General features: G+C 61.4%; 1 protein-coding gene across 5 annotated transcripts; it reads left to right on the plus strand.

Moving 5' to 3' along the window:
- Positions 1-18: 18 nt before the first annotated feature.
- On the plus strand, positions 19-26,301 carry IGHMBP2 (immunoglobulin mu DNA binding protein 2). Of its 5 annotated transcripts, XM_042957415.1 has the most exons (16): positions 19-165; positions 2,405-2,574; positions 5,885-6,068; positions 6,303-6,400; positions 7,966-8,129; positions 10,352-10,552; positions 12,140-12,287; positions 13,685-13,859; positions 16,434-16,616; positions 16,941-17,059; positions 17,483-17,577; positions 18,512-18,635; positions 19,471-20,313; positions 22,081-22,467; positions 22,543-22,715; positions 25,293-26,301. In XM_042957415.1, the coding sequence occupies exons 1-16, from the start codon at positions 80-82 to the stop codon at positions 25,488-25,490; spliced, it is 3,348 nt and encodes a 1,115-aa protein (XP_042813349.1). In that variant the 5' UTR covers positions 19-79; the 3' UTR covers positions 25,491-26,301. The 5 variants fall into 5 exon arrangements, with proteins under 5 accessions (XP_042813349.1, XP_042813350.1, XP_042813353.1 ...); XM_042957416.1 differs by lacking the exon at positions 22,081-22,467; XM_042957418.1 differs by lacking the exon at positions 2,405-2,574 and having other exon boundaries at positions 96-165.
- Positions 26,302-26,577: the final 276 nt, after the last annotated feature.

A 26,577-nucleotide genomic window follows, 5' to 3' on the forward strand; every position in this document is an offset into this window, starting at 1 on the left:
CGCACCGGGCCCGGCCGGGAACGCCGCCGCGCGCCGCAGCGGGACCTCTGCCGCCGCGGGCCCGGGCCGGGCGGCGGTCATGGCCTCGGCGGCTGTGGAGAGCTTCGTGAGCAAGCAGTTGGACCTGCTGGAGCTCGAGAGAGACGCGGAGGTCGAGGAGCGCAGGTACTGGGTGGGCCGGCCGGGATTTGCCCTTCTGCCCCCTGAGTCCCGCCCGCGGAGCTGTGTGTGTGTGTGTGTGTGTGTGTGTGTGTGTGTGTTTGCGGGGGGGGGGGGGGCTCGGCCGCCTCTGGAGATGCGACCCTGTCGCCTCCCGGGCGGCCGTACCGGTTTGGGGCCTTCAGGAAGCCCTTTCTTCTTGGCCTGGAGCCCCCACCCCCGAACTTCCAGTCCCAGGCCTTGTCCCTGCCCCCAGCGCGTCCTCAGCCCTTCTCTCTTTCGGGGCCGGGCGGGTGGGAAAGCGCGACGATGCGGCCTCCTGGGCCCTGGTCTGGGTAGGGGACGGGCCTGGCTTTGGGCGGGGGGTGAGGGGGTGGGGGAGGTGGGCCTGGCTTTGGGCAGGGGGTGGGCCTGGGCCTGGGTGGGGAGTGGGGGGTGGTGGAGGGGTGGGGGAGGTGGGCCTGGCTTTGGGCACGGAGTGGGCCTGGACCTGGGCCTGGGCGGGGGATGGGGGGGTGGGGGTGGGGGAGGTGGGGGCGGTGGGGGAGGTGGGGGAGGTGGGCCTGGCCTTGGGCAGGGAGTGGGCCTGGGCCTGGGCCTGGGCAGGAGGTGGGCTTGCCTGGACCGTTACTTCCAGCTGGGCACACTCATGCTGTGTGTGCGGAAAGGGCTGTGCAAGCTCGGATGGAGACCAGCTCCCCCTGGGGAGGGTGAGGCTAAGGCTGGCTCTGGGGACAGGTGGTGCCTGAGCAGAAAAACAGGAGTGAAGGTTTCCTGGATAGAAGAGGAAGGAGAGGAGCCTTGAGGAGCCTTCCTGGATGAGATGGGAGGGCAGCCTTGCACCTGAGGGTGCATGCCTTAGAGAGCCCGGCTTGCTTCTCAACGCGAATATTCACTTAGCTGAAGAAGTAACAGCCAGGGCTTATGGAGGCTCACTGTAAATGCTCTTTCCAGACCCTCGTTCCTTCAAACCTCAGTGTTCTTCTCATTTGGTGCCCGAGGAGGCTGTGACAGAGCGGTTCAGTCACTTGCTCAGGGTAACAGGTGGAGTCAGGATCGGAGGCTAGGAGTCTGATGCCAAGGTCTGCACTGCAGACATCGATGGGCTTTGCTTTGTGTGTGGCTGTGTGACTTTGCAGGCTACGTCTCTGAGCCTTAGAGCCACTTCGCCTGTAAAGTGGGATTATTCCCACCTCATGGGTTTGCTGTGAGCACAAGATGGCCTGCTGTCAGGCGCCCAGCTCAGTGCCGGGCGCAGTGAGCACCCACAGAAGGGTAGGCATCGGTCAGATCGAGAAGGGTCTTGAGGGTGAGCTTGTGTTATATTCCGTATGCAGAGGCCGGCTCTCCGCACAGGTAAGAGGGTGGGGTGTTCACCTTAGAAATAAAACAGCCAGTTCCTCTCCTAGCAAGATGGGTTTATTCATAACAGCAGAGGATTGCAGTTCTGGACATGGAATCTGTGGCCTAAGCTCTAGGCTAGTGCAACCAGGGAAGGGGAGGACCTTTATTTTGTGGAGGAAGGAGTTGGGAGGGGTCGTTTCGAACTGAAGTCCGTTACAGAAGGGGCACGAGTTCGGGAAGACGGCCGCTTCTCGCTGGCTGCGTCCAGGGGTAGTGGATTTCTTGTAGGAGTTGCAGGGTGCATCATTCCTGTTGTGGGATGGTCTGGCCCCTTTGCTGTGGGGGGTCTGTCACTGACAGTTCTGGTCGCTGACATCTGTAGGTGCAGCTCCCCCTTCTGGCCTCCCCGCTGCATTTCAGTGAGGTTTCCTCTTCGTTTTCACGGGTGGGGGGAGGGGAGGTGGGTGAATAGATTCGTGTTTTGGGTGGATTGCTTGGGTGCTGCTGCTGGGGACCGGACAGGGCAAGCCCCAGAGGTGAGGCAGTTAGGAGGCTCTGTCTAGTCCAGACGATGTAGTTGGTGTGGGTTGAACCAGGGTTATGGTGGGGAGGATGGAGGCAGAGGCGGATTCGTGAGGGTGCAGATGGCAGGGGGGGGTGTACGATGGACTTAGTGACAGGTGGGAACCAGGATATGCAGTCAGAGCAGAGCAGGGCCAGCGCGTAGCTCTACCGGCAGGAGGATGTGGGGGAGCCCGATCTGAGGGGCTTACTTGGGGTCTTACTTGGTGCCTATGCACAGATCTTTGTGTCTCTCTCCCTTTTTCCTTCCTCCCGTATGGGGGGAAATATAAGCTGGTGGGGCGTAAGTATTGAACTCTCAGTGTTGGGTATCTTCCAGGTCCTGGCAGGAAAACATCTCTCTGAAAGAGCTCCAGAGCCGAGGGGTCTGTTTGCTGAAGCTGCAGGTGTCCAGCCAGCGGACCGGGCTGTACGGGCGGCTGCTGGTCACCTTCGAGCCCAGGAGATGTGCGTCTGCCACGGCCCTTCCCAGCAACAGCTTTACTTCCGGTCCGTGCGTCTGTGACGTAGGCATATGTTGTTTATTGCTCGCCTCCCGACTGCGACTTTCGCTCTGTAAAGGCTGGGTTACGCATGGCTGATTGGGGAATACAGCATTGCGGTGAAGGCCCTTTAGTTAGATATTCGCCAGTCACGTGGCTTTTTGGCAGTCTAGGTCAGCACCGTCCAGACGGCAGCCACTGGCCACACTTGGTCATCGAACACTTGAGACGTGGGTCGCGATTGCCGCAGGCATACCGTGCACACCCGGTTGGAGATTGAGTACACAGATGTCTAGGCTATCTGAAGAGTAACCTTTTTTTTTTTTTTTTTAATATTTTATTGTTTATTTTTGAGAGAGAGAGGCAGAGCGTGAGCGGGGGAGCGGCAGAGAGAGAGGGAGACCCAGAATCTGAAGCAGCTCCAGGCTCCGAGCTGTCAGCCCAGAGCCTGACGCGGGGCTCGAACTCATGAAACGTGAGATCGTGACCTGAGCCCAAGTCAGATGCTTAACCGACTGAGCCCCCCAGGCGCCCCGGAAGAGTAATCTTTTGGAAACCTGACTACTTGTTGAAACGGTGTCTGTCATATATCGGATGAAGTAGATCATCATTAAAATAAGTTGACTTGTTTCCTGAAGATTATTTTTTTCACGGCTACTAGAAAGGGCAGAATTACGCGTGACCGTCGCCGTGCGTGTCTTGGGCAGCTGGGGTACAGCACGTCTCCTTCTGTATTCCCACAGCCTCTCATGCCGAGCGTGTTCGGGGCACCCTTGTGCCGGCCCTGCCCGAGAGGAGCAGCGGCCGGGAGGAGCCGGACTTGCTCTAGAAGAGTCCGCCTTGTTTTGGTGGCGACGGGCTTTTGATTTCATATTCGGGTTTCCCAGACTCCTGCCCGCGGTTGTTGGAGTGGTGGCTGGATTTGGAGATGGGGGGACAAGGGGGGCTGCTGGCTGCAGTCCGGTCTCCCGTGTTCTTGTTAAGCGAGCTAGAGCTCACCACTGCCTGCCCGCTGCCGACGGGCCTGGGGGCGCCTTGGCACATTTCCTCCTGGCCGTCAGGGTTGAATGTCCATGCGGGGGGTTGTAAACTCTGAAAACCAAAAGTGAAAACGCATCCAGTGGCGTATACGGTTAGCAGGCATCACGGAGTGGGATCCACGAGGTTGGCGAATGGTTCGGAAATGGGAGTCAGGGAGTGGCAGTTGGGCGCGAAAGGATCCGGCTGAGAATCTGCCGCGTGGCCGAGGCTGTGGGCCAGACCCGGGTGGAGCTGTTAGTTTCTCGTCTTCGGAAGAGCAGTTTTAAGGCTCAGCTTAGAAATGTAAACTCCTTTTTTTTTTTTTTTTTTTTAATTAAAAAATTGTTTTAATGTTTTTATTTATTTTTGAGAGAGAGAGGTGGGGGGGAGAGAGAGAGACAGCGTGTGAGCAGGGGAAGGGCAGAGAGAGGAGGAGACACAGAATCCAAAGCAGCTCCAGGCTCTGAGCTGTTAGCACAGGGCCCGACGTGGGGCTCGAACTTGTAAACTACGAGATCGTGACCTGAGTCGAAGTCAGACGCTTAACCGACTGAGCCACTCAGGCGTCCCTAGAAATGTAAATTCTGAGACGGATCCTATTCAGGGCACTAGTGGGGAGGTCACGGTAGGGACGGGGTCCTCTGTGTTCAGCCCCATGGGCGCACAGACAGAACTGGGCTCTGCCCCTGGGGGATTGTTGCCACCTGCTGTCTGTCTTTATAAAGTTGGGGAGAACACAGAGAAAAGGTTTAAGGTGCGGGTGAAGCTCATTGCTTGAAGAAAAACAGCGCAGGGTCAGTGCGTCTGGTGCCTGGTTGACCTGGGGCACACACTTTCAGACACGGAATGAATGGGATGTAAGCGTGTGGGTGGCTCTGGCTTTATCTCAGAGTGGAGTCTGTTTTGGTCGGAATGTCTCCCCTTCCAGGTGATGAAAACCCAGGCCACGCTGGCTTGGGCGAGAAAGATTGCGTTGGTTGTGATGCTAGAAGGTTGGCTTCAGGGCCCACGGGAGGTCGCTCGGACTTCTCTCCGTTTCTTGGCTTTGCCCTGTCCTGGGGTGGCTTCCTTCTCAGGCGACACAGGATCGCAGTTATAGCCCCCGTGTGCCCTCAGGGTTCTGGTCCAGCTGGACAGAGGGAGGGCCTTTTTGCCAGGTGCAAGCAATAGTCTCACCGTGTTCAGGGGGCTCATCTCTGAGCAGTCACTGTGGCCAGGGACGTGGCAGCAGTGATTGGCTGAGGTGTAGGTTGTGTGCTCCGTCCCTGGCATCAGGGAAGCCCCTCAGGGTCACCCGGCGGATGGGCGAGTCACCCGACAGTTACTGTGGGAAGTGGGGAAGTCCGTACTTGGGTGGGCAGCAGATGACCTCTGTCCCCCCATCGATGCTCCTGTTCTGCCTGGAATGTTCTCCTCTAGATGTGCTCGTGGCCCCCGCTTCGTTCAGGGCCCATCCTGCTTACCTGTGGCCACTCAGGGGCCCTTGCCATACCCTGTTTCTAAAATGACACGCTGGGGCGCCCGAGTGGCTCAGTCGGTTATGCATACAACTTTTGATTTCCGCTCAGGTCATGATCTCACAGTTCATGAGTTTGAGCCCCGCGTCGGGCTCTGTGCTGACGTGGCGGAGCCTGCTTGAGATTCTCTCTCTCCCTCACTCTCTGCCCCTCTCTCACTTGTGCATGCCACCTCTCTCTTTCTCTCTTTGAAAATAAAAAAATTAAAAATAAATAAAATGACACCCCCGTCCCTCTCCATCCCCTCCTGGGCTGCATAATACCTTGAAACCTCCAGTGCTGATACGTGTGTCTTATTTCTAATTGGACCAGCGCCTAGAACAGTGCCTAGCACAGAGTAGGCACTTCAAAAGGTTTTATTGACTGGCACGTTTGTCCTAATTTTTTTGTTAAAAATTTTTTTAAAATATTTATTTTTGAGAGAGAGATTGAGAGAGAGGGGGACATAGGATCCGAAGTGAGCCTGGTGCTTACAGCAGAGAGCCTGATACGGGGCTCGAACTCATGAACTATGAGATCATGACCTGGGCTGAAGTTGGACACTTAACTCACTGAGCCACCCAGGTGTTGTCCCTGGCGTGTCTGCTTTAAATAGTTCATTGATCTCAAGTCAACTTTTGTACGTAATTTAGATGTCAGTTAAACTTTTTTACTGCTATTGATTTCATTTCTAAAGAAAGTTAACAGGGTATTTGAAATAATGCTGGAATTTATCATAGAAAATAATTCACCGTTTAACTTGGCTCAGTGTTTGTATAACCGGAGTCTCTGTTCCTGCAGGAGATATAGTGGGTCTGTATGACGAAGGCGGTCAGCTGGCCACGGGGATCCTGACCCGGATCATGCAGAGATCGGTCACAGTAGCCTTTGATGAGTCCCATGATTTCCAGCTGAGCTTAGACCGAGAGCGTGCCTACAGACTGTTAAAACTCGCCAATGACGTCACTTATAAGCGGCTGAAAAAGTAAGGGCGAGTGAGCCTGGGAATCACATGTTCTTTTTTCCTTTAACGTGGCTCACTCACCCTGGCCGCCTGTCCTGTGGTGGAAAGGAGTGCAGTCGAGTTGAGTCTGGAGTCGTTGGGTGCCCCTCCCAGGGGGTGGTGGCTGCAGGTGGCTGTGCTGGGACAGGGGCTCGGGCACTGAATCAGTGGCTGGTTTTCACCCAGCTCCTAATTCTCGTTTTTCTCCCTGGGCAGAGCTCTCATTACCCTAAAGAAGTATCATTCTGGCCCCGCGACCTCCCTCATAGAGGTCGTCTTCGGTGGATCACCCCCCAGTCCTGCCAGTGAAACACGTAAGAGCCTTTTCTTCCCCGGTCGACGAGATCACTCCGGAAATACTGAGAGCAGAGTGAGCTGGGGTGTTTCAGCAAGAGGTTGAGGATGTACAGTTGGAGGGAATCTCTGTGTCTTGTTTTAAATTTCTTTGAGTGACTCACGTGAACCGGACTGTCCAGCACTCGGTGCCAAGAAGCAGCTCGTTCCATCGACTTTCCAACGTTCTTCCGAGTGTTCCTAAATACATTGTTTTAAAATGTGAGGATGTTCTAGCTCAGTGATCCACGAAAATACGTGATGGCTGGGTACAGCGTTTGCCCAGTAGTATTTTCTGTTTGTTTGTTTGAAAAGTCTCCGTCCTAAGTGCGTTTTGTTCCTTCTTCGGCATCTTTCAAGCTGCACGTGTTCTGGTCTTTTCTACGTACAGACACACGTACACGCTCACGCCCCCCTTCCTCGCCTGCACTTTCGCATACCCCTCAGTGGTCTTGAAGAGCCTCAGTTTTGAGGGGGCTTGTTGCCTCCCCAAGCACCGCCCGTGATGTCACCCTCGTCCATCTCCTGACTCGGCAGCGCTCGGTCTGTCCCTGCCGCCTGGGGTGGCGGGGCTCGTTCACGCCCTCGTGATGCCGTGCCAGTAGCCTTTACAGATGTGGCTGCCATATGGTACTTCTCCAGATTCTGAAAGCACTCACGTCTCAACGTTTTATTCTGTCACCTATTTATCGAGAGGCTGCTATGCGCGGGAAAAACTGAATTAGAAGTTTATTTGCCGTGTTTTTTTTTTTTTTTTTTTTTTAAATTTTTTTTTTCAATGTTTTTTATTTTATTTTTGGGACAGAGAGAGACAGAGCATGAACGGGGGAGGGGCAGAGAGAGAGGGAGACACAGAATCGGAAACAGGCTCCAGGCTCCGAGCCATCAGCCCAGAGCCTGACGCGGGGCTCGAACTCACGGACCGCGAGATCGTGACCTGGCTGAAGTCGGACGCTTAACCGACTGCGCCACCCAGGCGCCCCTATTTGCCGTGTTTTAAGGAGCAGGCTACGTGGTGGTTATGGCAGGTGTCCCTGAGGAAAAGGGATGCGGTTCCAAGAGGTGGGGCGCGCTGGGACTTCGGGTCAGGTGATCGCTGCTGCTTGCCAAGCTGGTTTCAGTCTGGCCTGCCTCGACCAGGGCGCCGTGCCCGGGAGCTGTGCTCACTCAGGGGTCGGGTGCCCTGCGGCGGGCGCTGGGGGCAGAGCTGGACGCCCAGGGCCCGCTTTCGGAGCACACGGCACACGAGGGAGATACTTGGCGGTGGCCAGAGGCCGCGTGTAAGTGAACGGGCGTGGCTGGGTTCCGGTGAGACCGGACGGCCGAAAGCGGGCAGCAGGCTGGCTGGGGCCCGTGGTCCACAGCCTGCCGCTTCCTGTTCTGGGAGGAAGCTTTTGGAGACAAAGCAGGTGGGTTCTGTGTTGACGGGCTGATGCCCGGGGAGACCCAGGAGGCTGGTGCGCGCTTCCTTCCACCCGCGCCGTCCGCAAGGAGGAAGCGCCGGGGGGTGCGGGGCCCCAGCCTGACCGTGTTGCCCCTCCCGCAGAGCCGCCGCCGTTCTGTAACACCTCCCTGGACGCCTCCCAGAAGGAAGCCGTCTCCTTTGCGCTGTCCCAGAAGGAACTTGCCATCATCCACGGGCCTCCCGGCACTGGGAAGACCACCACTGTGGTCGAGATCATCCTTCAGGCTGTGAGACGGGGCTTAAAGGTGGGCGTGGGCGCCAGAGCCCCGACAGGGCGAAGGGGTTCCGCGCGCCCGGCTCGCGGGTGCTCAGCAGTGTCCTCGCCTGCGCTCTGGGGTTGGTCAGGAACGTTCCTGAGCGTGGACTGACTGGGCGTGGGGCTGGGCCCTGGCGGATCTCCGACAGCTGCAGGGCGCCTGGGAAGGGCACACGCTCGGGAGCATCGGTCCGCAGGGTCCTGCTCGGCGCGCCTGCTGTGCCCGCGCTGTGCGCAGGTCTGTCCGTGCCCTCAGGAGCTCTGCGGTTGGTCGGGGGAGACAGACGTGTTGCCGTTAACGGGCGCGCTGCCCGTGTGTGGTGCCCAGATGACTGATTTCCCGAGATGTGGAACGGGGTGATTGTATGCTGTTATTCACGCACGTTTTCAGTGGTCCCGACGGGGTCTTTTGTCCTCGTGTGCATCCACGTGAGTCCTCGTGGGTTCTGAGCCCGTGGAAGACTTTGGAAAGTCTTTCTCGTTTAGACACGTCAGATGGTGATGAGAATTAGAGCGATGATGGTCAACGTTTGACTTTTTACGACGCAGTTCTCCTGAGCGCTCTCTGCGTGTTCGCTCAGGTCGGGGCAACCCTGGGTGCTGGGGACCGTTGGCACCCCCAGGTCCCAGAGGAAAGCAGGCACTGAGGTCCTGTGCCCCGGTCACAGTGCGTGGCAGGGCCAGGATTGGAACTCGGCAGACACGCTCCCCAGAGCCTTTGCTCCGTACCTCACGCTTCTCCGCAAGGCAGAGCTGCCGTCGAGAGCGTAGGGAGGTCTGTCACTTGGTCACGGGGCTGTCCGGTGGCTTCCACCAGGTGAGTGGCACTTGAAAACTGGATGAATGACCATTCGCTGGTGGGAAGCAGGTCTGGTGGTTTGATCGGATGCCTTCCGTTTCCATAAACGGTGAAACAGGACATGCTCGTGCTCACGCTCGGGCCCCCGGTGGGGGTTAAGGCGATGGGGTGGGGGTGGGGGGGGCGCCTGCCACCGAGGCTTGTGTGTGTGCGGGGGGGCCCTCCTCTCCACCTCCTCTGCCAGCTGCCACGTGCTGCTTTTTGTTTTTAAAGTTTATTTATTTTGAGAGAGAGAGAGAGAGAGAGAGTGCGTGCGTGCCCGTGAAGGGGAGGGGCAGAGGGAGAGAACCCCGGAAGGCTTCTCACTGTCAGTGCAGAGCCCGATGCGGGGCTGGAACTCACGAACCGTAAGATCGTGACCTGAGCTGAAATTAAGGGTCGGACGCTCGACCTCCTGAGTCCCCCAGGAGCCCCCGCCACCTGTGTTTCATGGTGGAACTTCAGGTTTTTCTTTGCTGATGGAAGGCACTACAGGAGAGTTCTAGACGCAAGATTGAGCCCATCAGAAAGATTTTTCCCTCGTACCACTTTGTGAGTTGATAAAGTGATTTCATTGGTAAGAAGCTGGATGCTTCAAACCTGATAATTTCAGAGCACACTTTAATCTTTGAGTCCTTTTTTTCCCCCAGTTGCCAATTATTTAACATTTTTGGTATTTTGGTCACTGGTAGTTGTTATTTAGAAAAACTTTTTTTTTTTTTAATATTTTATTTTATATTTGAGAGAGAAAGAGAACGTGAGCAGGGAGGGACAGAGAGACAGAGGCAGAATCCGAAGTAGGCTCCAGGCTCTGAGCTGTCAGCACACAGCCCGTCCTGTGGTTTGAACCCAACGAACCATGAGATCGTGACCTGAGCCGAAGTCGGAGGCTTAAACCGACCGAGCCCCCCAGGTGCCCCTCAATAGTTCTTAAGACCAAAGTTCCAGATACTGTGTCAGTCTGCGGTCATGTGTTCTTTTTAAAAAAAAAAATACATATTTTTAAATGCTTATTTTGCCTGCGAGAGTGTGTGCGCACGTGTGTGTGGGCGGGGGAGGGGCAGAGAGGAAGGAGAGAATCCCAAGCAGGCCCTGTGCTGCCATCACAGGGCCTGACTCAGGGCTCGAACTCCCAAACTGTGAGGTCATTACCTGAGCCAAAAATCGAGGGTTAGACGCTCCCCTGGCTGAACCACCAGACGCCCCTGTAGCACGCGTCCTGTGGGGCGTGTCCACTCACGCTTGCGTCTGCGTGTTTACGCGTTGACACGACCTCTTGTACACGCTCCGATCCTCCTCCCTCGGTCTTGGTCCGTTTTAGCGGGAACTTGAGTGGTTAAAGAAGTCACCGAACGCGAGCCTTGCTTCCCCAGGTGCTGTGCTGTGCCCCCTCTAACGTCGCCGTGGATAACCTGGCAGAGCGGCTGGCGCGGTGTCAGCAGAAGGTCCTGCGCCTCGGGCACCCCGCCCGGCTGCTGGACTGCATTCAGCAGCACTCCCTCGACGCCGTGTTGGCACGCAGCGACAGCGCCCAGATCGTCGCAGACATCAGAAAGGACATCGATCAGGCCTTCGTACGTCCCTCTGTGTGGCTTCTCATCTGAGGTCTCTCCCGGGAGACATTTCTGTCTGTGTTTCTCTCGCTTTTTTTTGGCCTCCGTCAGCTCCTCTGAGAATTTCAAACATTAGGGGGCGCCTGGGCGGCTCGGTCGGTTAAGCGTCCGACTTCGGCTCAGGTGATGATCTCATGGCTTCATGGGTTCAAGCCCCGCATTGGGCTCTGTGCTGACGGCTCGGAGCCTGGTACTTGCCTCGAATTTTGTGTCTCCTTCTCTCTCTGTCCTTCCCCAGCTCGTGCACTCCCTCTCTCTCTCTCTCTCTCTCTCTTTCAAAAATGAACATTTAAAAAAAATTTCAGATATCAGGATGGCCCATTAAAAAATTTTTCCCCCAAGTTTTACTAAGAAAGGAAGGGCTGCCTGTTTTTGGTAGAGACTTGTACTCGGCATCTCGTAGGGACTTGACTGTTGTCAAGGTAGTTGCGTGAGTAGGTGGGGGGGTCGTCTTCAAGAGGACCTCATCGCATCTTGCTGGCTGGGTCACGTCGGCAAGAAAATACCCAGCGGCCTGAGAATAAAAATTCAAAAAATATTCATCCTCCCAGTCTCTGGTCCATTTTACACCCTCCCTGTGGAAGAGACGCAGCAGGCAGTGGGTCAGGCGGAGACGTGTTTCTTCTTGCAGTTGGGGCTCTGGAACTCCGTGGTCCTGTGACTTAACGTCCGCTCGGTTTGCTCACTGTCAGCCGGCCTCACGGCCTCACGTTGGCGTGGCCTCCTCCGTGTCCCCGCCCCACAGGGCTGTGAGTCAACCTTCCCGCGGGCCTGCGGGATAGTGGGATGGCGCACGGGATGCCAGCGTGGGCCCAGCAGAGGTGGTGACGAGTTGAAAACATGTCATTCAAGGGTACAGGTGGCGTGGGAATGTGCAGCGATGGTATTTCCTCCGTTGCAAATGCGGATGATTTCACTTCTTGTTCCTGTTTAATCAGTGCTCTCGGGATCTTCTCCGTAAGGGAGGCGCAGTAAAACCCCTCTGCCAGCCCTGGAAACCCTGTGCTCCAAAGCAGGAACCACAGATAAGGAAGGATGTCTTTTTTAGTATTGCAGGAAGTTGGGGCTTAGCTAAGCATTTTATAGGCCCGGGAAGAGCTGTTACTCCCTTGGCAGATGTGGAGTGGAAACTGGCGTGCAGCCTCTCCTCTGTAAGCAGCGAAAAACCCAAATCCTGGGCTGGCAGGTGCTCTTCGTTGCACGGGCGTGTGTGGCAATTCCGTGCAGGGTCGGGCAGGGCCCAATTTCTGGTTTTGTGTGAGCTTACAGTTCAAGACACCATCTGCTTCGAGGACCTGGCCTTTGTCTCTCTGCCTCTGCCGGTGCAGGTGACAGCAGCTGTAAGGCCCCAGAGGGCGTCAGGTGCTCGGTCACCTGCGTGTATCTGTTTGCTCCGTCGAGAAAGGTTTTTGACATCTTAGTGCCCCTCAAGGAACTTCACGCGGTGGACCCGCTGGTTGTAAACAGAAGCGCTTTGGGAGCGAGAAAGAGCTAAGCAGGTGCAAAGTCATGTCCAAATACTTACGTTTTCTTGGCTTTCCTTTGTAGTTGAAGAACAGGCAGACCCAGGATAAGAGAGAGAAGAGTAGTTTCTGGAACGAAATCAAGCTGTTACGGAAAGAGCTGAAGGAGAGGGAGGAGGCCGCCATGCTGGAGAGCCTCAGGTCGGCAGCCGTGGTCCTGGCAACGAACACAGGTGAGAGGGGCGTGCGCCCCGCTTCCGGGGGGCCCCCTCGACGGAGGCGCGGTCCCTCCCACGGGCTGCGGGGGGCGGGTTTGCATAAAACCGGCCGTCGGTGTCGGGTAGGGTTCCCAGGGAAGGCTTCGGGCCTGCGGTCTTCCTGTAAGGACGTTTCTCGAATCGGTACGGGGGCGCCCACGTTCCCGCTCGTGGAGCCAGCTGGCGTCTTCCAAGGAATCTGTTCGTTGAGTCTACGTGATTGCATTTGTAGGTCTAGCGTTCACTCTTTCCCCTTCTTTGACAGTGTGTAGCATCTCGGGCCACCTCACTTGTTTCCTTCCTGGTGTCGGTAATTTGACACTTTGTCAGGACAGTGATTAGCAGGGGCGTGCAGGCCCGAACCTGCCTTCCAGCAAGTACCGTAGAGTCAAGTGCCTCCAGGGGCGCCTGGGTGGCTCAGTCAGTCGGTTAAGCGACTGACTTCGGCTCAGGTCATGATCTCGCGGTCAGTGAGTTCGAGCCCCAAGCACTTGTCAGTCTCCATAATTGCAGGAGCAAATTCCTTACAAAAAATCGTTATGTTATATTAAGGTATACGTATAATATCCTATAGGTTGTGTTTCGTGGTGGGTTGAGCGCCTGACTTCAGCTCAGGTCGTGATCTTATGGTTGCCCCATGTCGGGCTCTGGGCTGACAGCTCAGAGTCTGCCTCTGCTTCTGTGTTTCTGTGGAGAACCTAACTAACACAGGGTTTAGTTGGTTTAGTAGCCACTGGGTGACTCAGCTGGTTGAGCGTCTGGTCTCGGGAGCCGTCCTGTGCGATACAGGCGGTGCCCACGTTTGTAGATGAGAGAGGTTCAGGGTTGGGGGCCCTGCCCGGGCTCACTGCTGTCTGTGGGGGTTGGCGCGGGGCCCGGGTCATCCTCACACGTGAGCTCTTGCCACGGCACTGCTGTTCCGAGGAGGAGCCGGGGCTGTGCTTTCGTGCCGTCAGACACACGGAGGCTTCCCCCTGGATGGACGTTCAGTTTACTGTTCGGTACGTCTGGGAGAGCAGCAGAGAGGGGAATTAATTAAGCTCGAAATTCAGAAAATGATACAGGAATAATACTTAGAAAAGAGACACCCTTCCGGGGACTTGGGCCCAGACCCAAGGGGGAGATCGATTCTGGCGATTGGACTGTGGGAGTGGCCCTTGGCCAGGGGCCCAGTGCTCACACTTAGACGCAGGTGGGCCGGAACGGGAGGTTTCTCGTGACCTTCCCCGTTTTTATTCTAAGACGCCCAGTGCTTCTCACACAGTCTTCATGCCAGGCTGGGTTCTGAAACCCCCGGCCCGTCGCGGCCTCGTCCGGCGTGGGTGCGGCCTCTGGCACCTTCTGTGAGGGCTCACGGTTCCGATTTCCACCAGGCGCTTCTTCCGACGGCCCTCTGAAGCTGCTGCCCGACGGCCACTTCGACGTGGTGGTCATCGACGAGTGCGCCCAGGCCCTCGAAGCCAGCTGCTGGATCCCCCTGCTGAAGGCCGGGAAGTGCATCCTGGCCGGAGATCACAAACAGCTGCCGCCCACCATCGTGTCCCCCAAGTAAGACCCCTGCCCGCGGCGCTCCTCGGCCCTCACCCGCCACCCCTTCCGTCTCTCCTTGGGCGCAGCGGCCCTGACGTGCCCTCCTGCACGTTCCTGATGACAGCCCCTCGCGCCCGTTTTTTTTTAGTGTTTATTTTTGAGAAAGAGAGTGCGCGCGTGAGTGAGCAGGGGCGGGGCAGAGAGACAGGGAGACATCGAATCCGAAGCCGGCTCCAGGCTCTGAGCCGTCAGCACAGAGCCCGACGTGGGGCTCGAACTCATGAGCTGGGAGATGATGACCTGAGCCGAAGTCGGACGCTTAACCCACTGAGCCACCCGGGCGCCCCAAGCCCTAGCACCCGTTTTATTGCGCGTACTTGTTTAGAGGTCAGGCGATCCCACCGTGTGCTCCTGAGGTCGGGGGTCGTGGCCGCCACACGCCTGTCCGTAGCGTCAGCACCCGGCGCCGTGGCCGGTCATGCTGGTGGCACGGAGCTTCTCTGGCGAGGCCGGCGGGCTGATGTGCCCGTTCCCGCCAGGCGAGCCTTCCTGAGCCGAGGGAGGCGCCCCTGTGGGCGGGCCGGCTGGCCTCCGGGTTCGTTGGCGCACGGCCTGGCACGGGTTCTTCCAGTCCTGACCTGTAGGCGCGTCCTTTGACCTGGGCCACAGGGGGGGTCTCTGTAGAGACACAGCGGTCCCTGCCGTTGCCGAGCTGCACTGGTCTTGCCACCCCTCCCGCACCTCTTCGGCCACACCGGCCTCTGTCCTTGCTGTCCCCGTCCGGACGGCTCCTTCCCGGACCCTGGGTGGCCATGCCCTCCCTCCACTCAGTACTTTCTCAGATGAGCCCTCTTCGCGGGCTCCCGTGACCACCCCGCCTCAGCGCGTCCCCACCCCCTGTGGGTCCCTTGTTACAGCTGCGCGTTCCTGAGCGCGCTCTGGCAGTGGTGCGTGTCTCTCTGTCCGTTTCCTGGCTGGTCCACCTAGAATGGAAGTCGTGTGCAGCCGGGACCACAGCCAGCACGTGGGTATCTCTGACCCAAGCGCGTCTCTAAGTGCGCCCGGGACCGTGGCCGCTCCAGCCACCCCCGAGGCGGGGGGACAGGAGACTCCCAGAGCCCGGCGCCGGGGCTCTCCCTGCACGCAGGGGGCTTTCTTCTTGTCCCCCTGCTGCCTGAGCCCGGCCTCTCCTTCGGGGTGAGTGTGGACGGGCCGCGCTTGACCGCGGGACGCTCCCTACTTGTTCTGAGGTCCAGCAGCCCTCGGAGATGTGGGGGATGTGCCCGCACCACATCTGTCGGGTGGAGCCTTGACGGAGGGGGGTGCGGCCCCCAGAGCGGGGGGGGCGTCAGGTCAGGATCCCTCAGAGAGAGAGGGCGTCCCATCCACGCGGTGTGGCTGGCAACCGGGGACTGCGTTTGGGAAGTTGGTCCTGGACGGGGAACGGCCCCCGCGGTGGGAGTCAGCGTGCAGACTGCAGGACAGGAGCGGTCTGTTCCGGGGTCCCGGGGGTCCTTGAAAGACCGCGTTGTCCTCCACAGGCCTTTGTGGGGAGGACGTCTGGAGCTGTGCCCTTGGGAGCAGGGACCCTCTGTGTCTGGGGGGCAGAGTGTCAGGGGGACACGTGCTGGGTGCTTCCGTGTTTGCCGTTGGGACCGGTAACCTCTTCACTCGCGTCTCTGGCGTTGTTTTTGGTGGACGCCTTTATCACAAAAGGTTAAGCGCGAGATCTTACGAGCTTCCGGGGAAGGGCCCCCGAGCTAGAATGAGCAAGCGTCCCCTGGTTTTAGTGTCACCCACGCGGCGAGAGCTGTGGTTAAGACGGCGACTCCGGAGATCGCTGGCTGGGCGGCCTTGAGCTGCTCCCTTCACCTCTCTGGTCGCACTCTCCTCCTAGGGAAGGGGCAAGCGCAGCGGTGACCCCCGCCTCAGGTTTTGTGGGCGTTAGGTTGACAAGTATCAGGTGCAGAGCGGCACCCGGGACGCAGGAAGCGCCCAGCACGTTAAGCTGCGGTTGTGCTTAGCAAGGGATTACTTGCGGCCGAGGGTACCGGCTGTGGAAAAGTTTACCCGTAGCAGCTCGCTGTTGCCGCTGCGCTAGATCATCACAGACGCGGACGAGGTAGGTTTGCGCGGGTTCGTCGTTCCGCGGTTCTGGAAAGCAAAAGTCCGAAGGCTTCCTCGGTGGGTTCAAATCCAAGCGTGGGCAGGGACGGGTTCCTTCTGGAAGCTGCGGGGGAGGATTCACTTGTCGGCCTCTTCCAGCCGGCAGAGGGGCCGCCCCCTTCCCTCGGGGCCCCTGCGGAGCCCCCGGCAGCGACTCCCGCCCTCCGGTCCCGTCTTCTCTGCCCTGACCCTCTGAGGAGGAGCCCGTGGCGGCCCCGGGCCCACCTTAGCTTCGCGCTCGGAGGGTCACACGTTCGCAGGTCCCAGGCTCGGGACCCGGGCTTCTCTGGGGGCCGGTGTTCAGCCGAGCACGCCCTTCACTTTAGGCGGGGACTGGGGCGGAGCCGGGTCCCGAGGTTTGGGGGCCGGTGTCAGGTGGGACGGGGGGAACCCAGGCGCCCCTTCCCGGTTCCTCTCTCGGGGCAGGGCTGCGGCGGCGGGCCTGGCGCGCAGCCTGATGGAGCGCCTGGCGGCGGAGCGGGGCGCGGGCGTGGTGCGGACGCTGACGGTGCAGTACCGCATGCACCGGGCCATCATGCAGTGGGCCTCGGAGGCCCTGTACCACGGGCGGCTCACCGCCCACCCTTCCGTGGCGGGCCACCTCCTGCGGTGAGTGACCCGCTCGTGCCCTCCCCGGCCCGCCCTGCCGGGTCCTCGTGCCCCGGAGTCCCCTGTGTCCCCCGAACCACGCGCTGTGAAGACTTCAGAGTCGCCCCCGAGGCCGGTTTCCGGGAGGGGGGAGGGGGGAGGGGCCTGGCCCTGGGGAGCTCCAGCGGGGGGGCGCTCGGTCTCCGGTGCTCCCGGGGCTCCTCGTCCTCCAGAGGGAAGGGCCCGCACCAGACGGGGCGAAGGGAAGCGTCAGTCCTGTCGGGAGGGCCCCGGCTCTGCTTCGTTGCCCTGGCCTCACGTGTTCAGTGTCCGCCCGCGGTGCAGGGACCTCCCCGGGGTGGCCGCCACGGAGGAGACGGGCATCCCCCTGCTGCTCGTGGACACGGCCGGCTGCGGGCTCTTTGAACTCGAAGAGGAGGACGACCAGTCTAAGGGGAACCCTGGTGAGCCTGCTTGGGCAGGGCCAGCCTTTGGGTTTGGACGGACCCTGAGCTCCTCTGTGTGGACAGCAGAGGGCCTGCGATTGTGGACCTTAGCGGGGAGGAGGGGGGGCTCCCCCGGTGAGCTGCGGGGTTCCGGCCGGACGGGAGTGCGCGGTGCCCTTCTCGGCGGGTGGCGCTGCTTCGGCGAAGGAGCCGGCCTGGGAGGGTGAACGGGGTGGTCCCTGCTCCCCCGAGGTCCCAGCCCGCCGGCTTGCACCCAACGCCACGGGGCCCACGTCCTTGCCGGCTCCAGCCGGCCGGCCGGCCTGCGACCCGGCAGTGCCCCAGGCCGACGCTGGGTCCGCTGGCCGGGGCGGGCGGAGTCCTGAAGAAACCGGCACCAACGAGGGCGTGACCTGGACCCGCGGCCTGCTTGCTCCCCAGGCGAGGTGCGTCTCGTCAGCCTGCACGTCCAGGCCTTGGTGGAGGCTGGCGTCCGAGCGAGCGACATTGCCGTCATCACACCGTACAACCTCCAGGTGCGAGAGGGCCCCCTCTGCCGGTGTCCGCGGGCTGCGGCTGACGGGAAAGGGATGATTCACGGTCTCCTCTGACTGCAAACTCCAGGTGGAATCGACCACCTCACGACCGGATCCGGGGCTCACGTGACCTCAGCAAGAGCCTCTGTCCGTCTGTCCGTCCGTTTTACTTGCTCTAACGTGTCTGCCCCGCCCTGATGTCAACCTGCTTCCCTGGTTGGCTTTGTTTCCTGGCCAGCTTCCTGGTAGCCCTGTCTGGGGATGCTGTCCTTACGGGGCGGCCCCGGGGACCGCCTGACCCTCCACGGCATCTCCCACAGGGTCTCAGCTTTGGATCTTCTGTGTCGGGCTCGGGTCCCCATCCCTGAGCTGGTTGCCGTGGCTGGTGCGGGGTCCTTGCCCACCTCTGGGCGGGGGCGCTGGCTGTGCTTCCTGGGACGAGCGTGGGTGGACAGGAAGATCGGGGTGCCGCCTGGAGGAGGGGTGGGGGTGGGCCAGCAGAACGACCCGTGCTCACTCTTTTCTTTTCTGCTCACGTCTTCTCTCTCGGCGCCTATGGGCTTATCAGCAAAGCCCCGTCTTCTTTGGTGGGAAAGACGCGGCCACGGCAGGGTGTCGTGGGGTCCGTGGGCGGGCTGCCACCCCTTCCCGGCGTGTGGACACCACACCAAGGGGCGTCTGAGGCAGGTGGCTGTCGTGAGCCAGAAGAGCTGGTGTGATGTCAGTGCTGGGGCGCGGGTCACGTCCGACCTGTTCACGTGCTGCCTTGTGTGTTCACGGACACCTGTCGGACAGCGGCTCCGGGGCTCTGCAGGGCTTCCGTGCAGTGGTTTTGGTTCTGCAGGCTGAGGCCCTCGGCGGAGTCCAAGGGCGGAGTGTCGGGGCCGCCCCAGCCTGAGCTGCGATGGGGACGCGGCCTTGCTTGGTGTTCCAGGTGGACCTGCTCAGGCAGAGCCTCGCTCACAGGCACCCCGAGCTTGAAATTAAGTCGGTCGATGGCTTCCAAGGCCGAGAGAAGGAGGCTGTGGTCCTGTCCTTCGTCAGATCCAATAGGAAAGGTACGTGGGGCTCAGCAGACTCCTCTGGGGAAGCACAGAGGAGGGTCATCCGGGGGGTGTGTACCCGATTTCTGCTCCGGGCTGTGCAGGGCGGTGCGAGTGTGGCCTCCGTGAGCTCAGCATCGGGTGAGAGGCGGGCGAGGGAGCCGGCAGGCGTGGGGTGCAGTGAGGCCCTGACCGGAGCCGCCGGGGCCGGGAGGATCCCGAGGGGCTGCCTGTGAGCTGGGTGTTGTGGGGGGTGTGTGGGGGGGGGGGCAGAGCTGGAGGCTGAGCAGCGTGCAGGTGCGGGTATGCTTGGACCACCTGGCATCCTGCCCCGGGCGCGGGCGGCGGGGCTGAGGCACAGAGCCTGGCTTTTGGCCTCGAGGTGAAGTTGGCCTCAGGGCCTGGTGTTTCTTTCACTGGGGCTTGTGGGTCCTCCGTGTGGAGGGCGTGTGGGACCCTGAAAGGGCTTGTCTGGGCTTCGTAAGGCGCTTTGAGTGGAAGGTTGAAGGCAGACAAGAGAGGTGGGTAGACGGGGGTCGGGGACGGGGGAGAAGCCACTGGAGCATCCCCCTCGCTTTCCCGGGTCTCGGCTGCAGCCACCCCCCGGGCTGGGCGGAGGGAGGAGCCCGTACTTGGAAGTGACCGACGGTTTGGGGGTCCCACACCCGGACCGGCTGCCGTGGAGCCAGACCTGGGAAGCCGGGGTCGGGCAGCGGGGAGTCTGCGCAGGCCTGATGTCCCGGCGGTCGCCGGAGGGGGGGTCGGCTGGTCCCCGCGGTGGGCAGAAGCGCTGATTTCCTGTTCCTCGGTCTCGGGTCTGCTCGGCCACTCACCGCGGCCTCGTTCGCAGGCGAAGTGGGCTTCCTCGCCGAGGACCGGCGGATCAACGTGGCCGTCACCCGCGCTCGGCGCCACGTGGCGGTCGTGTGTGATTCGCGCACCGTTAACAACCACGCCTTTCTGAAGACCCTGGTGGATCACTTCACGGAGCACGGCGAGGTGCGCACGGCCTTTGAGTATCTCGATGACATCGTCCCTGAAAACTACTCCCACGAGAGTTCCCAGGGCCACGGCCAAGCTGGTGCGAGGCCCCGGGGCCCGGCCGCGGCTGCCGGGAAGCCTGGAAGCCGGCCGCGGGAGGGGGTCCAGGAGGCCCTGGCGGCCGCCGGGCTGCAGCGGAAGACGCCTGGCGGAAAGCCCTCGGGCCCTGAGGTTGGGTCTCAGCCCAGCCTCAACGGAGGCGGCCTCTGCCCGGAGGCCGCGGACGGCGGAGACCGCGCGGACCGCTTCAGGGCCGAGATAGCGGAGTTTGTGGCGAGTGAGAACACGCGGCTGGAGTTTCCCGCGTCCCTGAACTCACACGACAGGATGTGGATCCACCAGATAGCGGAGGAGCACGGGCTGAGGCACGACAGCACCGGCGAAGGGAAGAAGAGGTTCATAACCGTGAGCAAGAGGGCCCCGCCTGCCCCGCCGCCTCCAGCGGGCGGCCCCACGGCCCCCGGCCCCACGGAGGCGGAGCCCCCTCCCGGGGAGCAGAGCGGCCGGGACCCCCCGGATCTGAAGGCTCTGCACCTGGAAAGGCTGCAGAGGGAGAAGAGCCGGCGGGAGCCGCAGGCCGAGCAGGGGCAGCGGGCCTCGCGCTCAGGGCCGCGCAAGTTACCGGAGAAGAAAAAGAAAAAAGAAGCAAAAGGTAAGCGAGTTTACCGGAGGAGAGCGCAAGCTCGGTGTCCCCTTAACGGGGGCGTTTGCCCCGTTTGAAGTCCCCCACCCCCTCCCCCAGAATTGGGACTTTCTCTTGGTGCCACGGCCCTGATTCCGCGTCCCACGCCTTGTTTTTAATCAGTTAGGTGTGAGCTCCCCGAGGGCGGCGATTGGCCACAGTGGCCTCTGCCCCCCCCGGCTCCTCAGGTGGGGCCTGGCAGGTAGGCAGCCGTCGGGGTGCAAGAGCCAGGAGGAGGGGGCGAGGACTGCGTGCAGGAGCCCTCGGGCAGTTACGGACCCCCGTGCGGGCGGCAGCCTCGTTCGCTCACAGCCCAGCTCGCACGTCCGCCGTCCCGGGTCCCCATCCCAGGAAGGGGGCCGCCTGCGTCCTGTGCTGCCCTGTGGGGCTGTTTGCTCTGCCCCCGTCCCGCGCAGTGGTGGGGCATCCACGGGCATGACGTGGATTTCCTGCAGACTCTGGGTAAAGTCGTACTCCCGCTGTTGTCCTCTGAGCAGGGCCACCGAGCGTTTCCTTCTTTCACTGAATTCCTGGGAGCAAAGCCGCGTGGGAATCACAAGCGTGATTCCTGGTCTGTGAAAGCACCGCAGAGCGGGGGTGCAGCCGATGTCATTCTGGGGGACTTAGTGGCCTCTAGGCGCCCGGCCGTGTGCTGGGGAGCGAGGTCAGCCCTGCCGCCCAGGAATGGGTGTTCTGGCAGAGGGTGGAAATGTCAGGTGCCTCCTTAAACCACACCAAGAAGGTGCTGAGTGCCGTGCAGCTGAGTGAGGGCAGATGCTGGGACGAGATGACAGGAGGACCTGGGAGAAGGTGTGTGGGGTGGTCAGTTGAGGACAGAGCATCCTGGAGAGACTTTGCCCCATGTAGGGGACGGTAGCATTGCTTAGTTTTGAAGCGTTCCTTCAAGCCGCCTCCCGATTTCGCCTTGCCGCTCAGGTCAGAGCGTGACCCAGCAGGACAGGTCCCCAGAGGCTGTGCCGAGGTCCCAGCAGCTGAGAAGCAGAGGCCAGTCTGAGCGGGCCCCTCGGGCCACGGCTGGGGGCCCCCGCGGGGAAGGGTGCCACTGAGTGATCAAGGGCTGCCTGTCCCTCTGGAGGGCTGGGGGAATGACAGGTGCTCAGGCCCATGGTAGAAGCGGTCAGCGCTCTGTCGATGAGATCTCATTTTCCGGTTGGGGCCCGAACGCCGTCTGCCTGGTCCCTGCGGCGTGTCCCTTTCCCGAGGTTGCCAGTGAGCAGCCAGCACCTTCTCGGGCCTTCTCCGAGCTCCCCTGGTGCTGCTCCTGGGGCATCAGCACATCTGGCCCGCCTTGCCCTCCGTAGAGCTCGCCTTCTACCACAGCCCGTCCGGGGGGACGGGGAGGGGCACGTCCCCCTTCGCAGGTGGCCCTGCCCGGAAGGGCGGCAGTGGCTGCAGCGGGGGCACTGGGAGGCCCTGTGGTGTACCGGCTGCCCCCCCCCCCCCCCGCCCCGTCCCCTCCGAGGCTGACCTGGCCCGTGTACCTGGCCCTGCGGTGCGCCTCTCGTAGAGAATCTGCTCGGGGAAACGGCCGCCTCGCCTTGTCCGTGCCCGTCAGCCGCGTAACTGACGAGAGCCACCTGGCTGGTGCCCCCCCCCCCCCCGCCGTGTTCCCTGCGTGTCTGTGTCTGCGTGTGCGTTTGTGGTGGGGGCGTGTGTCCCACAGAGTTACGAGTGCGTGTGACCTCGTGTTCTTTTCCACCCGTGAGCGTTCCGCAGGAACTTTCCAGGACTTGTGCGCGCCTGGTCAGGAAGCTTATGGCCCCCTGGCGCTGGGGCCCGTGACTACGCCGTGGTTCACCTGGCCGTCCCGGGTACGGCAGTGTCCGTTGGGTTTCGTTTGTGCAGTCGATGGCGTGAGGCGCGTTCTTGTCTTTAAACGTGTGCTCAGCGGAAGAGGATGTGCTTTCCAGAGGCGCTCTCCGTGGGCCGCCACTCCTTCCGAGGAGTCCGCACGGTGCTCGCACCTCCTGGCGGTGACGGTTACTAGCTCGCTGAGGAAGGGCCGCCCCGGGCTGGACGGACACCGGGCCGGACGGAGGGTCATTGCCTGTTCACTGAGCCCGAAGGCAGGAAGCTGGGCAGAGCGGCTCCGTGGGGGTGAAGGTGGGTCCAGCGGGGGGTTCTCGTCCTGCTTCTGTGTCCTTCCCCCCCGCGTGAGTGACGCTTTTCTTCCCCTAGGACACGTGGCCATAGACTTGCCCGGCGAGGAGGACTTCGACGCCCTGGTCTCGGCCGCCGTGAAGGCCGATAACACCTGCGGCCTTGCTAAGTGCACAGCCAGCGTCGCGACCCTGGGTCAGCTCTGCCTGCACTGTGGCCGCCGCTTCTGCCTCAGCCACCACCTGCCGGAGGTGCGCTGGCCCTCCTGGGGCTCGGGGCGCTGGGCGGGGGGACGGTGGGGCCGTGTCTCCGGGGCTCGGTCCTGGCCAGATGCGCTCCTGACAGAAAGGGTAGCGGGTCACGAGCACGGAGTCTTTTAAGGCGGACACAGACCTGGGCTTGGTTTCTGACGCGTCACATTACAAACCCAGCCGGTGGGGGTTCCGGGCAGAGAGGATCTTGTTTAAGCGCGTTTGGGGTCTTTCGGTGGCATAGTAGAGGGGAGCTGGGGCCTCTGGCCCACGGTCTGAAACGGGCTGGCTGCCTGGCTGCTGCTTCATTCGTTCCTTGAGCAGGAATGGCTGGGATCTCCGCCCGGGGGGCACGGGCAGTGGGGACCTGGGTGTGAGAGCGGTGGATGGTGTCGGGTGCCGAGTGTGTGGAGGGAGGGCCTCTGGCAGCAGGGGTGGGGAGCCGGGCTGGGGAGGGCATGTGGGCAGGCCCCCGGGGAGGGGGCGCATGCACGCAGCTGGGAGCAGAGCAGGGGGCAGGGGGTCAGGGGTGGAGGCTGAGAGGGCCTGGCTCTGGAAGCTGCGGGGAGCGTTGGAGACCTGGCCGGGGTGCGGAGGAGGCCGCCGGCAAGGCTGGGAGGTCCTGGGGCCTCCCCTGGGGCGGGCAGTGGGGAGCGTGGAGGGGGCCCCTGGGCCCCTGAAGTGGTTGTAGGTGATGATGAGAAGGGGAAGGAGGGTGCACGGTGGCCCTGGGGTTTCTGGTTTGGGCCGTGGGAGGAAGGCAGTGGGGCTCTCGGAGGGAGAGGGAGGGGCAGGCACAGGGGAGGGATCGTGGCACCTGGGGCGTCACCGTCCTGGGCCACCTACGTGGGGGTCCTCACGGTGTCCCTACGCTCTGGGTCAGGGGTTGTAGTGCTTGCCCGCAGGGAGCTCTGCTGCCTCCGACCCTGGAAAGGGTCTCCTCCCTCCCCTCTCCCTCCCTCTTTTCCCCTCTCTCCCCCCTTCTCTCCCCTCCCCTGCTCTCTCCCACCTCCTCACCTCTTCTCCTCCTTCACCCTCTCTCCCTTTCTCTACCCCCTCCACACCTCTCTCTCTTTCCTTCCTCATCTTTCCCTCTCCTTCTCCCCCCTCTCCCCCTCTTCTCCCACCCTCCCCCTCCCCTTCTCCCCTACTTCCTCTCCTTCTCACTCTCCCTTCCCTCCCTTCCTCTCTTCCTCCCCCCCCTTTCTCTTCCCCTCCCCCCTTTTCTTTTCCTCCCCCTTCCCCTCCCCCCTCCCCCTCTCTCCCTTCCCCCCTCCCCCCTCCCCTCTCCTTCTTCTCTTCCCCTCACCTCCTCCCTCATTCTTTTCCTCTCCCTCACACCCTTCCTCCCCTTCGCCTCCCCCCCTCCCCCCCGGCACATGCACACTTTCTCCACACACAGGTGTGCAGTCTTTCGATGCCTGTTGACAAAGCGTATGGTGTTCTAGAAAGATTTTCATCCAGAATGTTTAGAAATGGCCAGATGCCAGGTTTGGGAGGCCAGTGTGCGTTACTGGCACGGCCTGTGCTGGTCCCTGGTGCCGGGCGGTGGGAGCCCGCAGGGGCGAGTGGACCGTGCGGTCCCCGTGCCGTCCGTGGAATAGCCCGCCTGAGCACGGATGCCGCTGCGGGCCGGGCCGCGAGTCTGTCTGCTCTGAGCTGCTCTGCGGGATGAGGCCCAGGGCTGGGTGGCAGGGACCTGGCCTCAGAACCCGCTCTGTCACCTGCTCCCTTTGTGACGTGGGCAAATTCACTTCCCCTCAGCCCTCACCGAGGTGCCGGGAGGAGCAGCAGGCCGGTGCTGGGTGTGGAGGAGGAGGGCCACCCGGAAGGGGCAGGAGAAGGGGATGCCCGCCGAGTGGGGAGGGGACGGGCGCGGCACAGGGGTGTGGTGGGCTGTGCACAGCGGGCTGGGTGAGCCGCTGAGCTGTCTCTTCTGGGGCCTTGCTGAGTCCAAACTGGGTCCCACCCGGCAGTTCCCAAGGAGGCAGCCTTCATTTGTGCAACGGGGAAGCCCAGGCTTTCCAGAAGAAGCCGTGACTCGCACACGTGGCACCGTGGCCTCGGTGCCCGGCGCTGGGGAAATGCTCAGGGGGCTCCTTCTGTCTTCCTTCTGTCTTCCTTCTCCTTTCAAGAACAGAAGGGGTCATGTCAGAGCGTCCTCGAACCGCCGGGGCACGTCATTAGCTGATGCACGTTTCGGAGCTCCTGGGACGGGCCTAGCACTGGGGTCCGGTTAGAGAAACGGCCTGTCGCCCGGAGCAGCCTGCTCGTGCTTTGGCTGCGTGCTCGTGAAAGGCGGTGTGGCTCGCGGGGGCTCGCGCTCTGCTTTCAAATGCCACTGCTGGTGGCACACACAGGTGTGATGTCCCCCTGTCAGAGGACGGCGTGGCTAAGCCGAGGGCGGGGCTGGAGGCTGGGTGCGGGTGCTCCCTCCGGCCCCCCCAGCCCTGAACGTGCAGGATCCGGGTGCAGGAAGGGTAAGGAGCCCTCCAGGACCTCGTCCGGGGGCAGCAGGCAGAGTCGCGGGGCCTTTGTCCCCACTTGGCTCAGCACCGACTGCTGTGTGCCCCCCAGATCCACGGCTGTGGGGAGAGAGCTCGCGCCCACGCCCGGCAGAGGATCAGCCGGGAAGGAGTCCTCTACGCCGGCAGCGGGACCAAGGACAGGTCCCTGGACCCAGCCAAGAGGGCCCAGCTCCAGAGGAGGCTGGATAAGAAGCTGGATGAGCTGACCAGCCAGAGGAAGAGTAAACGGAAGGAAAAGGAGACGTGACGGGCTTGTGTCTTTGAAAGAACGGGTGAGGGCGAGCATGGCTGCCTTCTGCTTCCTTGTGGCTGCTCCCCGTGACAGCGTGCAACCCGACCCACCTGCCTGTGCCACGGCCATGTGGGGCTCGGCGTCTGGGGGAGAAAGGGTGGGCTCTTCTAACCTGACGGGAGGGTGCCTGGGCATGTGGTCAAGGCCAGGTAGCCCTCTCCCCGGGCACGCCCACACCCTACCTCCTCCCCGTCACTGCCAGGACCATCGCCCGGTGCATTCTCTCCTTCCCGGTCAGAACCGAACCCCCCCCCCCCCCCCCCGTCTGAATCTTGGGGTGTTGCCATGAGGGTCAGTAAGTTCCGTTGGAGACGTGCCTCTGTGTCCCCTGCCCAGGTCCGATGCCCCCTCAGACTTTGTGAAAGTAAATCCTGTCAGGGCCCGGCCGGCTTTCGGCCCATCAGAGTGAGGGAGAGCACCCGAGAACTCAGCGCGCCTGAGATGGGCTCTGAGAGTGTTCTCTGGGGCGCTCCTCCCGCACGTCCCCCTGCAGCTGGCTCACCCTCGTCCGTCCGTCCGTCTCCTGTCCCCTGTGGCTGCCGTGAGCCACCCTGTCCCGCGGGCGGCAGGCACAGCTCGGGCTGCACCTGCGAGGTCTGGAGGGCCCGTCGCGTGTGGCCCGTGCGGGCCCTGTGTGGGTGGAGGTCTCTGCCAGCTGCCTTATTGAAGAGAGCCTCAGAGGCACGTCCTGTTTTAGTCCCAGGGTGTTATTTGTGTAAACGGGGTAGAAATTATTTGAGAAAACAATAAAGACATATGCACATCACCTGGTGTTTGTTATGTGTTCACGGGGAACGTGCTGTCCCGTTTGCTCAGCGTCTCTTTCGTGGAGTGAGGGCCCTGAGCTCAGGGTGAGCTGACGTTTGCTCTCAGCTCTTGGCCTCCAGAAGGCATGAACTACACTCTGAGCGAGGAGGGGGACGCGCAGGGCCACTGCGGGGGGGGGGGGGGAGCTTGTCCCGTTAACAGATGACAAGAGGAGGAAAAAAATCCCCGTCCTACTTGCCTTTCTACCGGTTGGGACGAACGTTTGAAATCGGCA

This window comes from Panthera tigris, chromosome D1, assembly GCF_018350195.1.
Source record: "Panthera tigris isolate Pti1 chromosome D1, P.tigris_Pti1_mat1.1, whole genome shotgun sequence".
Classification (NCBI taxonomy): Eukaryota; Metazoa; Chordata; class Mammalia; order Carnivora; family Felidae; genus Panthera; species Panthera tigris.